General features: G+C 39.8%; 1 protein-coding gene across 1 annotated transcript; it reads right to left on the bottom strand.

Moving 5' to 3' along the window:
• Positions 1–1402: 1402 nt before the first annotated feature.
• Positions 1403–12385, bottom strand: si:ch211-207e14.4 (interleukin-17 receptor D). The gene is made up of 13 exons (XM_062541151.1): positions 12081–12385; positions 11084–11216; positions 10467–10548; positions 8697–8849; positions 6586–6704; positions 6378–6501; positions 6168–6206; positions 5802–5947; positions 5647–5724; positions 5450–5516; positions 4469–4618; positions 4038–4228; positions 1403–3958 (listed from the first exon to the last, which is right to left on the bottom strand). The coding sequence occupies exons 2-13, from the start codon at positions 11174–11176 to the stop codon at positions 3416–3418; spliced, it is 1785 nt and encodes a 594-aa protein (XP_062397135.1). The 5' UTR covers positions 11177–11216; positions 12081–12385; the 3' UTR covers positions 1403–3415.
• Positions 12386–13329: the final 944 nt, after the last annotated feature.

Raw genomic sequence — 13329 nt, forward strand, 5'->3', positions numbered from 1 at the left:
GAACGCAAATATTCTAATTTCTTTTTTCTAACACAGATATTGCAACATAACATTTTATTCCCTGACTACACACAGATCCCACAATTGAATTTCCAAACAAAACTGTATAGCCTATTCACAAAGCAAAATCATGAACTTGGTGAGTGGACTGTTGGGCTCATAGACCAGTGACAAATGGTGTTGGGTATACCATAAACCACATCTGACAGAAATAATATTGTTGATGACTTAACCAGCCTAAATAGCATTTTAAGACTACCTAGGCTACTGCCTTGAGGTATAAGACAACCACATACAGCCCAAACAAATAAAACACTATAGGTGCCTCTCATGCAGTGTTTATACGTCCTCCGTTCCTCGGGCCTCGATCCTCACTGATCTACATAAAGAATGATGGGGCAGCAAAAATGGGATAGTCTATCCCTTCCTCTATCTTTCTTTATGTAGATCAGTGAGGATCGAGGCCCGAGGAGCGAGGGAGGACGTATAAACGCTGCATGAGAGGCACCTTAAGTCAAAAGGGAAATGAGTGAGCCATAATGTTTTCCCTTTAAAGGGATATTCCGCCATTTGTGGAAATACGCTCATTTTCCACCTTCCCTCGAGCAAAACAATCGATATTTACCTTGTTCCCGTTCATCCAGCCATTCTGTGAGTCTGGCGATGCAACTTTTAGCTTCAGCCTAGCATAGATCATTGAATCGGATTAGACCATTAGCTTCTCGCCAGCTAGCTTCATGTTTAAAAGTGACTAAGATTTCTGGTCATTTTCCCATTTAAAACGTGTCTCCTCTCAAGTTAGAAAGTGCAATAAGACCAACTGAAAATGAAACCTGGCGTTTTTCTAGGCTGATTTGACATGGAACTACACTCTCATCTGGCGTAATAATCAAGGCAACTTGCAGCTACTGGCACTACTACTGCTTGTTGTCTATGGGGACTATTTTCAGATGCTGCGTACGATATCACTGCGCCTATGGTACGTTTGCAAGTTGCCTGGATTATTACGCCAGATGAGAGTGTAGTTCCATGTCAAATCAGCCTAGAAAAACGCCAGGTTTCATTTTCAGTTGGTCTTATTGCACTTTCTAACTTGAGAGGAGACACGTTTTAAATGGGAAAATTACCAGAAATCTTAGTCACTTTTAAACATGAAGGTAGCAGGCAAGAAGCTAATGGTCTAATCCAATTCAATGATCTATGCTAGGCTGAAGCTAAAAGTTGTATCGCCAGACTCACAGAATGGCTGGACGAACGGGAACAAGGTAAATATCGATTGTTTTGCTCGAGGGGAGGTGGAAAATGAGCGTATTTCCAAAAATGGCGGAATATCCCTTTAAGAGGCCTATTCTGTTTTCCAGGGGGAAAGCACGGTGTCACTTCTAGGCACTTTGAGAGCAGCTATATGGATCGTGTCCTTTTATTCACAGTTGATGTATAAATGGCATACATGCAGACAAGACTGAGCATTTTTTCACAAACTTCACAAATAATGTTAATTGTCAACATACACATATCTGATTTTGGAAAGTCTAATTTACAACATTTAAAATATCAATAGAATGTTAATCATAATCAGTCCAATCATTAAAAAAAATTGACCACACTCAAGAGTAAGCTTATTTTGTAGTATAAGAAGACTTGGTTCAATTAAGAGAACATTAGCCTGTGGAATAACCGCAATATACCTGCCACAAAAAGTTAACTTTTATACAATTCATATACAAATTACATTTTATAATTTACTGAGTCAAGTCTTTCACAAAGCCTATCAAAACAGCTATTGAGGTTCAATACATGGCGGCCATCACAGAAACTGTGATGTCTAGCTTTATAGTGGCAGTGTTCAGTGTTTTAACCTGTAAGGCATTTCAAAAATCCACTACAGTGTTACATTAAAAGTGCAAAGGAGAAAAAACATGAGGTGTTGTACTTATTAAATAACATGCTTGTTCAAGCAGCAAGATCATGGGCTATACTAGTGTACTGGACCAGCAACATATTTGTGGTCAACTCTGTTGTTGCGAGTCAGGTCATTTGGCTGGTTAACTGGGGGTTGGCTGGTGTGAGGGCCGCCATTGTCAAGGTCATTATAACTTTCCTGCATCAGACTGTTGATTGATAATACACTCCTTTATCTTTCACATCCACTTATGAGCAAAGAAGCCTGCTGTTGCTGCTGTTTCTGCTCTTTCTTTCTTGAAATACCCTATCCTCTGTCAGTCTTTCATATTTTTCACCAGCATGGAGAGTACTTCTTTTCTTACTATTTTTTTTATTATAATATAAAAATATTTGTATATTTTTGTTTTCTTTTGTTCTTTTTTTGTTATTTTGATTATTGTTATTGTTGTGTGTTTTGTAAACTAAGGGCATTGCTGTAAAAGAGCTTCATGCCAGTCAATTTCTCCCTGAATAAAAAACGGTTGATGATGATGATTTTCCTTCCTGAGGATTGTTCTTGTACTAGACTTATTTGCTTTGCCATTTCATAAAGATAACTCTTATCACACAGTTGAATATCTGTTCCTGCTGGTGGGCTGGACCTGGCCCCCGAGCCATATATTTGACCACCTTGCCTTTAGTGCTGCATCGCTGAGTCCACTTACAGTTAAGCTCATATGTTTTTGAACCCATGCTAGTTGACTAAAAAGAGGAATATAAAAGTATCCTTTGGAAATTGATCTTAATGCCTTAAGTAAAAAAAACGAGGGCAATATCCAACCTTTAAGGACACCAATTTACTTTGTGAATGAATAATGCATTGTAAATAAATAAATGGTCTTCCTTAAAATAGGGTCATAAGTATTCACACCCCTATATTATTATTACCTCCGCCAAGGAGGTTATGTTTTCATCGGGGACCGGCATCTGTCTGTTTGTTTATCTGTCTGTTTGTCTGTCTGTTTGTTAGCAAGATAACTCAAAAAGTAATGGATGGATGACATTTTTAGGAAAGGTCAGAAATGACCCAAGGAAGAAACAATCAAATTTTAGGAGTGATCCGTATCACTGTCGGGATTCCGGAGGCGTTTATGTATTTCGCTTAGTGGTGTAATGGCATGGTATGGCCACATGGTGGCGATCTGAATAGTTAAGGTTCAAATGTATGACAACCTAGGAAGAACAATCAGGCAGAGGAGTGCTTTTCTAGTTTTATATATATGTGATGATGTGGGGCTATTTTAATTCCTAAGGCCAAGGGAACTTTATAAGGAAGCATAGTGTCCTGGATCCATGAAATAACTACCCTTTTTTTTAAAAAAAAAAAAAAGTGGTGTCCTTAAAGATTTCCTCATTTTTTCATTCTAAAGCATTAAGAACAATTTCCAAAAGACGAGTTTATATTCCTATTTTTATCCAACTTTAGCATGGGTTCAAAAACGTATGAGCCTAACTGTAGACACATTCAAAATCATGAAATGAATCCTTGTGTGGTAGTAGTAATAGTGGGTCCTCCTTTCTCATCTTCACATTCATGTTGTTCACGGAGCTCAGACTTAGCCTCCAGGATGGCTCTCTGTAGTGCTTCCCCAGCAGGCAGTCTGGAGTAGTCCTCAGAGATGTGCTCTACCTGCAGGCAGGTCCCAGGCTGCTGCAGGGCCATCCCGTGGAGGTGGGAGAAGAGCAGGGGCAAGTCCGTGGTGAGACTGTAGTGGGAGGCCAGGCTAAAAACCACTGGCACGTCCGTCTCCTTAGAGTAGTCAAACATCGCGGTCATGTATCTGGACAGGTCCTGGCCCTTGGCTTTTGTACGGCAGAGCTCTTCACCGATCATAGCCACGATGGCTGAGGACATGTTTTGATCTGGAGGGTCTTCTTTGTTCTCCTGTGGTCTCAGATGGAGGCCCGGGGAGCAGATGACCAGCACATAGTCACTCTCTGCCATCTTCTTGCAGTACCATCCCAGAACACCCTCCTCCATCAGACTGAGAGACTCCCACAGATCCAGAAAAACCTGCCCAGAGAGGAGATGTCAAATTCCAGCACTAAATAATCAACAGATAGTACTTAAGGCGGTATTTCTCTAGCCCTACCTTAATTGCCATATGCTTCTGTAGGAAAGCCGCAAGAAGCAGGACAACCCGAACGTGAGCAGGACCATCAGCGCTTGAATAGACTATGAGCAGGCTGGGGGGGATGGAGTTCTGGACTGGAGTGGTCACAGCCACACACGGTTCCTCCGGCTTGACAAGGAATTGCTGATAAATGTCTGGAGAAGCGTTCACTGAAACATGAAACAAATCAAGGGTGATTTAAAAATATATGTATTGAAATAATACAATTATCAGCTTGCAAATTACAGAAAGTACAGAACTTACAGTACAGTACATGTCAGAAAGTACAGTACATGTCTGAATCTGTCAACATATGAAAGTGCTTTAGAATGTGTTTACTTTTAAGCTAGTGTCAAGTGTTACCACACAAATCTATCCACCACCACTCCACACACAGACACACTCCTCACCTGGAGGTGCACACTTCTGGGTTAGCTTGTCCCGTTTTCTCTTGCACATAACTGCAAGGAGGGTAGCCAGAGTAATGGCCAGGAGGATGCCAAGAGGAATCAGGGACGTGAGGGGGTTGATCTCTGGATGTAACACATCTGGAGATCCAACTATGGAATGACAGAGGACATAATGAACTCAATATTACACAAATTGCGACATTTCCATTTATATTGGGGGTTTGTACTATTACAGCTCTGCTTTCAGTTCCTAGCACTGATATGGATTTACATTGTCTTCATTTAGCAGACACTATACTGTAGTATAGTCCAAAGTCACTTACATATGTCAACTATATCATTAGGGATTACAATGTCCCCTGAATAACTTGGGGTTTAGTGCTTTACTCAAGGCCACAACGCTGGAATCCGGGAGTTGAACCCACAACTTGCTATTGCACGCGAGCCCAGCTCCTTAACAACCACTACACTACCACCTCCTATGCACTTGCCCATGCCCTCAACTTTGAGTGACCATGTGAGTCTACTGTTTAACAAACACCACTTACTATAAGGCGGGGATCACACTAGCCAGCGGCAAGCGGCAGGTTTCCTATTGTTCTCTATGGTTCAGCAGCGGAGCGGTGACAACGCTGGCGTAACGCTAGCGTTGAGCAAACTGTGAGTTGAACTTGGTTCAACTTTGAAGCGCAACGCTCGGCTCGTCACAATCAGCTTTGGAATGTTTAGGTATTTTAACCAATCAGATTCGTCTAAGGATGTAGCAACAAAGATTGAACTTAGGAACGAGATAGAATGTTTAGATTTATTATTATGGTCTGAGCGTTGCGTTACGCTTGCCGCTGGCTAATGTGATCCCCGCCCTACACTACCACCTCCCATGCACTTGCCCATGCTCTCAACTTTGAGTGTCCACGTGAGTCTACTGTTTAACAAACACCACTTAAGCTACTATAAAGGTTAAGCCACATCAAAACTTACCATCTGTTGTTGGCGGTATCTCAACATAAAACTTTTTCTTGACTGCATCAACTATATCAACTGCTATCTGTTTTGATATTTGGCAAAGAACAGAATAATAGCACAATTATATCAACATGTCTATCAATATTATTAATGTATAATGAATAATAATAATAATACATAATACATAATATATCATTATTAATTTGGCTCACCTCACAAGTGTAATTTACTGCAGAGTATGGCAATTGGGGCAATCGGTATGTGAAATGCGTGTGGTTCTTTTTGAGGTCCTGAAAAACAACAGTGTCATACTTCCAACAGGGACCTAAACTACACATTGTTTTAATTTGAAGCAAAACCTACTTACTGGTTCCAATGTTGTGTATGTTCTTTGACCCCCACCATAGCAAGATGAAAAATATTGATTCAACTGTAGATTTGGGGGTGCAAGGTTGAAGGTTACGTTGACGTCATGACCATTTTGCTCGATAATGATGCATGTTGGATACCAGTCTGTGGAAACAAAGTAAACAGTGGGTCAAACACTGAATCTGTCTCAATACAATACCACTCATCCACTGCTACCAATACTGTAGATTTGTGTAAAATAAGCTAGTATGACATACACAATGGGTATGTATGTATGATAACATTATAATATACCACATTACTTATTAAATGATTCTGTTGTGAATGTAAATTGTGAATGTGATTATATTACTAATGAGCTCACCTTTTTTGCATTTTGCGAGTCCATTTTTCTCAGGGCAAGCTGTAAAATTACAGAGAAAAAAAGAATTGTCATTACGGTCACTTGCCTGTAATTTTTCCCACATTTTCTTTTGCCAGACCATGATTTATGAGTGACTGGTGTAGCTGATTGTAAGTAACCCCTTGTGAAAAGGGGAAAGTTATAGACTTTGGGTCACTAGCTCAGACTTACTGCGTGTGCTGAACTGACTCTTCTGGTAAAATTCGTCCCACTTCTCAGGCACTGGCAATGCCATTACGGTCACTGCATACTGAGTGTCAAGAGTCAACATGGGGAAGGGGTCGGAGTAATAAACCTGTTAAGAAAAAAAAAACTTGTGTTAATTGAAAAATCAAATGACATACCAGGAAAAAGACTAACAGAATAGCTGTACTTGTACCCTTTGGGTATGGGATGGTGTTAAGGACTGGTTTTGTTGCAGCAGGAAAAGCTGACATGCCACCTGAGCCCCACCCAAGGCATGTAGAGAAACCTGAAATCCTCGTAAGAACTCAATTCCTGAACCACAAAACACACAGTAAAAACATAAATTAAACCTTCATGAGAAACTATTAGCATCCTTAAATCATTCATCATATCATGTTTTCCTTTTTACTAAATCCACAAAGTACAGTGCCTATAGAAAGTCATCATACCCTTTTGAAATAGTTACTTTTTTTTGTCTTACAGCCTGAAATCAAAACCCATTTTAAAAAAAATCTTTTCCAGTTTTATTAACAAATTTAGCTGTACAACATCAAAATAATGAAAAAAAAGTAAACAGTTCTGAAAATTAATAAAAAATGAAAAACTAGAATAACAGGGTTGGAAAAGTCATCATACCCCTGACTTAATACTTTGTAAAGCTTCCTTTTGCTTTCATTACAGCCATCAATCTGTTTGGATATGTCTCTATTATAGCTTTGCACACCTAGATAGGGGAATATTTGCCCAATTTTCCGTACAGAAATGTTAAAATTTAGTCAAATTCTGTAGGGAATGGCGATGGACTGCTCTCTTCAAGTCAATCCACATATTTTCTCTAGGATTTAAGTCAGGGCTCTGACTTTGCCACTCAAGGATATTCACCATCCTATCCTTAAGCCACTGCTTTGTTCTTTTGGCAGTATGTTTAGGATTATTGTTGTGTTGGAAGGCGAATGACCTCCCCATCCTCAGCTGTCTAGGAGAGGGACGCGGGTTTTCATTAAGAATGTGGGTGTACTTGGCAGCATCCATTTTCCCTTCTATCCTGACCAATTGCCCACTTCCCGCTGAAAAGAAACATCCCCACAACATAATGTTGCCCCCACCATGCTTCACACTAGGTATGGTGTGTTTTGGGTGGTGTACTGTGTTGGTTTTCGCCAAACATTGCGCTTGGAGTTCAGTGCAAAAACACATCTGGAATATTCTGCTACCATGTGGAAAAAGCTTATATGGTCAGATGAGACTAAGATCGAACTTTTTGGAGACTAAGATTGAAGTTTTTGGACTGAGCTCCAGGCGCTAACCAAACACAGTATACACACCCAAACACACCCAAAACACACCATACCTACTTTGAAGCATGGTGGGGGCAACATTATGTTTTGGGGATGTTTCTCTTCAGCGGGGACTGGGCAATTGGTCAGGATAGAAGGGAAAATGGATGCTGCCAAGTACACCAAAATTCTTGAGGAAAACCTGCGTCCCTCTCCTAAACAGCTGAGGATGGGGAGGTCATTCGCCTTCCAACACGACAAAAATCCTAAACATACTGCCAAAAGAACAAAGCAGTGGCTTAAGGATAGGATGGTGAATATCCTTGAGTGGCAAAGTCAGAGCCCTGACTTAAATCCTAGAGAAAATATGTGGATTGACTTGAAGAGAGCAGTCCATCGCCATTCCCTACAGAATTTGACTAAATTTTAACAATTCTGCAGGGAAAATTGCAAATATTCCCCTGTCTAGGTGTGCAAAGCTATAATAGAGACATATCCAAACAGATTGATGGCTGTAATGAAAGCAAAAGGAAGCTTGACAAAGTATTAAGTCAGGGGTATGATGACTTTTCCAACCCTGTTATTCTAGTTTTACATTTTTTATTAATTTTCAGAACTGTTGACTTTTTTTTCATTATTTTGATGTTGTACAGCTACATTTGTAAATAAAACTGGAAAAGATTTTTTTTTAAAATGGGTTTTGATTTCAGGCTGTAAGACAGAAAAAGTAACTATTTCAAAAGGGTATGATGACTTTCTATAGGCACTGTATATATACAGTATATATACAGTATATATACAGTACAATAAATTATTTGCGCTGCCAAACAGACTATGAACTATATACTGGGAGCACTGTTTATCATCTGTACCAATCTAGATCTAATAGTGCTTTCACATAAGAATCTAATTCGAATCTACATTACTCCATTCAAAACAGAAAAAAACATGTGCATTCCTCTGGAATATATATATATATATATATATATATATATATATAATAATATATAATATCCTCTGGAATTACCGTATTTACTGGGGCTCCATGATATAATAGCTGTCTCATGTTTGGGGTCAGGATTGGACAGGAACTCAACGACCACATTTTGTGGACCCTGAACATAATGCTGACAGTCTGGAGTTTCTCCTAGAAAAAAATTACATGGCCAAGGAACACAAGCTGGCCAGAGAGAAAGGTGGAATAATTAGGAGAAAAGTAGAAAAACTGTACTGTACTGTTGTTGGTGAAAAATGCCACATACCTGCTGCCTTGTGGCACTTTCCTACACATGCCATTTCCCCAAAACATATTTGTGAAAATGGTGAAGCTATGGTATGGTACTGTGCAAAAGTTTCAGGCACATTACATGTTTTGCTTCAGCAATGCTATAAGGACCATATTGTTTATTTCTTACTAATTATAATACGATGAGAAAACACAGGAAATATGTACACATTAAACCATTTAAATACACATAAAATGTATTTTTTGCTGTGATACCAGTCCAATTTCAGTTTAAAGCTACCATTGGATTTCTTGTTTTAGCAGTGCTTTAATGACAAAGGGGTAGCTCTTGATGGACTCTCATGGACATGCCTGGCCTGCCAGAAGCTGCTGGTAGATATAGCTACGACGGTGGTCTTGAGATCACCTGCTGACTTGACCGTGGCTTATACCCTAAAACTGACGCTGTGGTGTCAAGAGAATTTTGGCAGGGTGCAAAGTGGAAGAGCCACCTGAAAAGAACTATACGTCTCCAGTGACCATCTTCATTGTGTTCCCACTTCCCAGGTGGTAGTGCAGTGTCAGCTAACCTCATCAAGGTTTTTCGAATAGAAACTTTTGGCCACACATTTTCCACTTGAGGTAAGCCATGCTCTTTCATCCGTAACTTTTCAATGAGATCTTCGATCTGTCAAAGTGTCGATCGTCTTCTTTACACTTCTGATACCACTGTGCCAGAACCAGTAGCCTACCAACTGGTTTCAGTTGGTACTGGTAGCCCTTGCGAGATTGGTCATTATAACACTGCAAAAACAACAAACGAATGGATGCAAAAGACTAGAACCTGAACCAGAAATGCACTATATACTCCCTCTATCTTCTGGTTGAATTCTAATAAAGACTATAAAGAATAAACATATGGTCACCATAGCATGGCTAAAGCAACCAATCAAATGGGTACCTAACACTTTCACACAGTAGCCTACTGTATTTAGACAACTTTGAAAAAATCACTTTAATTCATTATGGTTTAAATGATGACCTGTTTTTTCAAAGACTTCTCGACCTGATGTTTTTAAACATAGTCTACTGAGGTCTGTTGTCTCCTTTGATAGCTACCAATAAAGTCCAATCGCCATGCTGCAACATTTGTCCATGCAACACACACTCGCCTGTGAATGTGTCCTAACAGTGTCAAAGGTGCAGTTGCAGCTTTATTTGTGAGTAAAAGTTTATATTGTACTATACTGTAATTAATTACGAAGGAGCAGTTAAAAAGTGATCCCAAAATGTGTGATTTTTCTATTAATTATTTTCAAATCACGTGTGCCTTGAAGACATAAATTACAGAAAGGGTTGATTGCCTTCATAGAACTGTACTTTATATTGTAAATTGCGAGTTCTAAAAACAAGCAAAAAATTGTGAGTGTGTCTTCAGAAAAATAATTGGTGAGAGACCAAGACGCATCATCTCTATCTACAAAATAAAACATACAATGTGTTTGAACTCTTTGATCAGCAGGGAAAATTAATAAAATTCTGAATTCAGTCAGCAACCTGTCAAATACTAACCTCCAAATGGAGAGGAAAATGGAGAGACAACTGCGTTGACGTCCTCCTGTGTAATACGGCAATACTCGCCCTCAAGTTTTCCCTGAGAGTAAAGAGATATAATTAAAATTCAAATATTATTATGTATGACAAATGTTAACGGATATGCTATTCTATCTCCTAGGCTAAATGAGAGTTAAAAAAAATAAAAAATAAAAAAGGCTATATGAGGCTATATGACCTTGACTTGATTACAGCACACCTTCAATCGTAATTAGGGTTAACTAATGGTTCACTTTTGTTACCCAACCACCTGACCACCTGAAAAACAACTCCTGTAAGCTAGGCTTGAGGCTATACACAATTCGTGGGAATGGGAGTTCTGCTTAGCTTGGACCATAGATATATATATTGACAATATATCTCTATGAGCTTGGACATCCGCGCAGGTCACCATTGACAAGAAAACCCAGAATCAGTGACCGAAATAGTCTGCTTGTTAACATGATAACTAACCACATGTTATTTAAAGCACTATAAATATAGCCTAAACGACATGGGTTTAAACTGCGTCACTGCTTTCAAACTGCAGCCAGGTAAAATTTAAATAGGCTAGATTCTGTTGTATATTGGCTTACCTTCCGAATGCAGTTTTGTGGGTATATTTGCTCCTGGAGTGATCCAGAATGAAGGAGCAACGACACGTATAAAGTGAGTGTGTTCCGCCACATTCCGATTTGCCACAGTGCCAAGGTGGCGAACAAGAAAAGGCTTCAAAACATATAATATCAAGTTACTCCTGCAGCGTAGACCATTGATGTTTACCGGTGTTGGGCATGTTTGCACGAAAAAAAGGTTGCGCGGGCCACAACTGGAGAGTTCAGGGAGTGGTGCCTCTGGGCAGTAGCCTACGTTCAAGAAAGTTCACTGACACTTAGCAGAAAATGGTGTGCTTCAAAGTAGCAGCGGCGGAAAAAAAGTGTAGAAAAACAAGTCAGCGGGCGTGGATTGGACAATGAATAGGCTACTGGTCACTTCACTGATTGAAGTGCATACGCTACCCTAGTGGTGTTTTCGCGAAGGCTACATAGAGGCTACCACAAAATCTTTAACTTTTCTCAGATCCTACCTCAACAGGCACTACAGATTGCCTTCACAGGTATTTACCTACTTGTAGTGACGTGTAGGCCTACTCGACCGAAAAGACTTGTGGTTGGACTGGTTCGTTAAACATGACATCTAGTCAAACCTCTGAAGTTCGCCTACAAAAAAGCTGCCATCGAATAACTTGGGGTTTAGTGCTTTACTCAAGGCCACAATGCTGGAATCCGCAACTTGCCCATGCCCTCAACTTTGAGTGACCATGTGAGTTTACTGTTTAACAAACACCACCAAAACCATCTGTTGTTGGTGGTAGCCTACCTCAACATAACACTTTTTCTTGACTGCATCAACCATATCAACTGCTATTTTGATATTATAATAGCACAATTATCAACATTTATATAAATATTATAATGTAGTATAATAATAATAATAATACATAATACATAATACATAATATAGGCTATCCATTAATAATTTATCTGACGATTTTTCCTATGGGAAATTAACATGGGTATTTGGAATTATCACCTGTTAACTCCCGCGGGGATGACAAAATCGGAAATGCAGGTGTTTTCCTCAACGCACTTTTGTCCTCAGCCTTCGAGAAGGTGCGCGAAGGCGGCAGACTTTAATTTTTGCTATCCCAGACTTAACTTTCCATGCAACTTGCCATGCAACTTGCCATTAGGTTATAGCCAGTTAGCTCTGGGGTCTCAAAAATCGAAGTCTGCCGCCTTCGCGCACCGGAGATCACAGTATGCAGAAGAAGGCAGGACAAAAGAGTCAGGAAAACTGTATTAAATTGAAGACTCGATGTCCCCGCGAGAGTTTAGCAGGTGCGATAATTTAAAATCCCCATGTTATTTTCCCATTTAGTAGAGATCCTGTGTAAGATTTGTATGCGCTTCATTTAGCGGAGAATATCTCAACTGTTCTAGACTAATATGACCCCATTGAACAACGTGGCATGTGTGCCAAAATGCAAAATCTCCATCCGGGACGGAGGTGAAAGGGGCTTTTTTCCCCCCTTTATAGATATCCTCATAAACAACCAGATCAACTGTTCATATTAAGAGAAATACTTTGTATTACACTTTGTCTAATTTGTTTTTTTAAATATGCAAATGAGGCAATATCTGATTAAATATGCATACACACTCTTGAAGCAACAGCTTGCCTGAGGTGATCGCAATGTTTATCTGACCATGTAGGCCTAGTGTAAAAATTCTGGTTTGATATTTGGGGGTCTAGCAGCAAAGCTAGAGTTTCGATACGCATAAGCGTTTACTCGATACAGCCAATCAAAATTGACTGCGAAGCCGCCAACAGGAAGTGAGCTCATATTTCACCAACGCTTTGATGTATGAAGTCCAAACATTGGTAAGGGGACTCATTAATTGATTGTGATGACGCACAAGGAAATTGGCATCGTTTGGACTCTATAGGGGGCGCTGTGATACAGGAAGTAAGCCCGTATCTCAGCAACGCTTTGATATACGAAGTTCAAACTTGGTATGTGGACTTGGTACCTGATTGTGAGGACGTGCTAGGAAATTGGAATTATTTGGCATCCATAGGGCAGGCTGCGATACAGGAAGTGAGCTCATATCTCAGCAACACTTTGATGTACGACGGCCAAACTTGGCACAGGGACATTTAGGTCTTTTATAGAGCCTCCCTTCCTTCCTTGATCCTCGTCCTTACTGATCTAGATAAAGAATGATGGGGCGGCAACAATGGGATAGTTTATCCAGTGTAAGTTATAGATCAGTGGGAA

Source organism: Sardina pilchardus, chromosome 7 (assembly GCF_963854185.1).
Source record: "Sardina pilchardus chromosome 7, fSarPil1.1, whole genome shotgun sequence".
Classification (NCBI taxonomy): Eukaryota; Metazoa; Chordata; class Actinopteri; order Clupeiformes; family Clupeidae; genus Sardina; species Sardina pilchardus.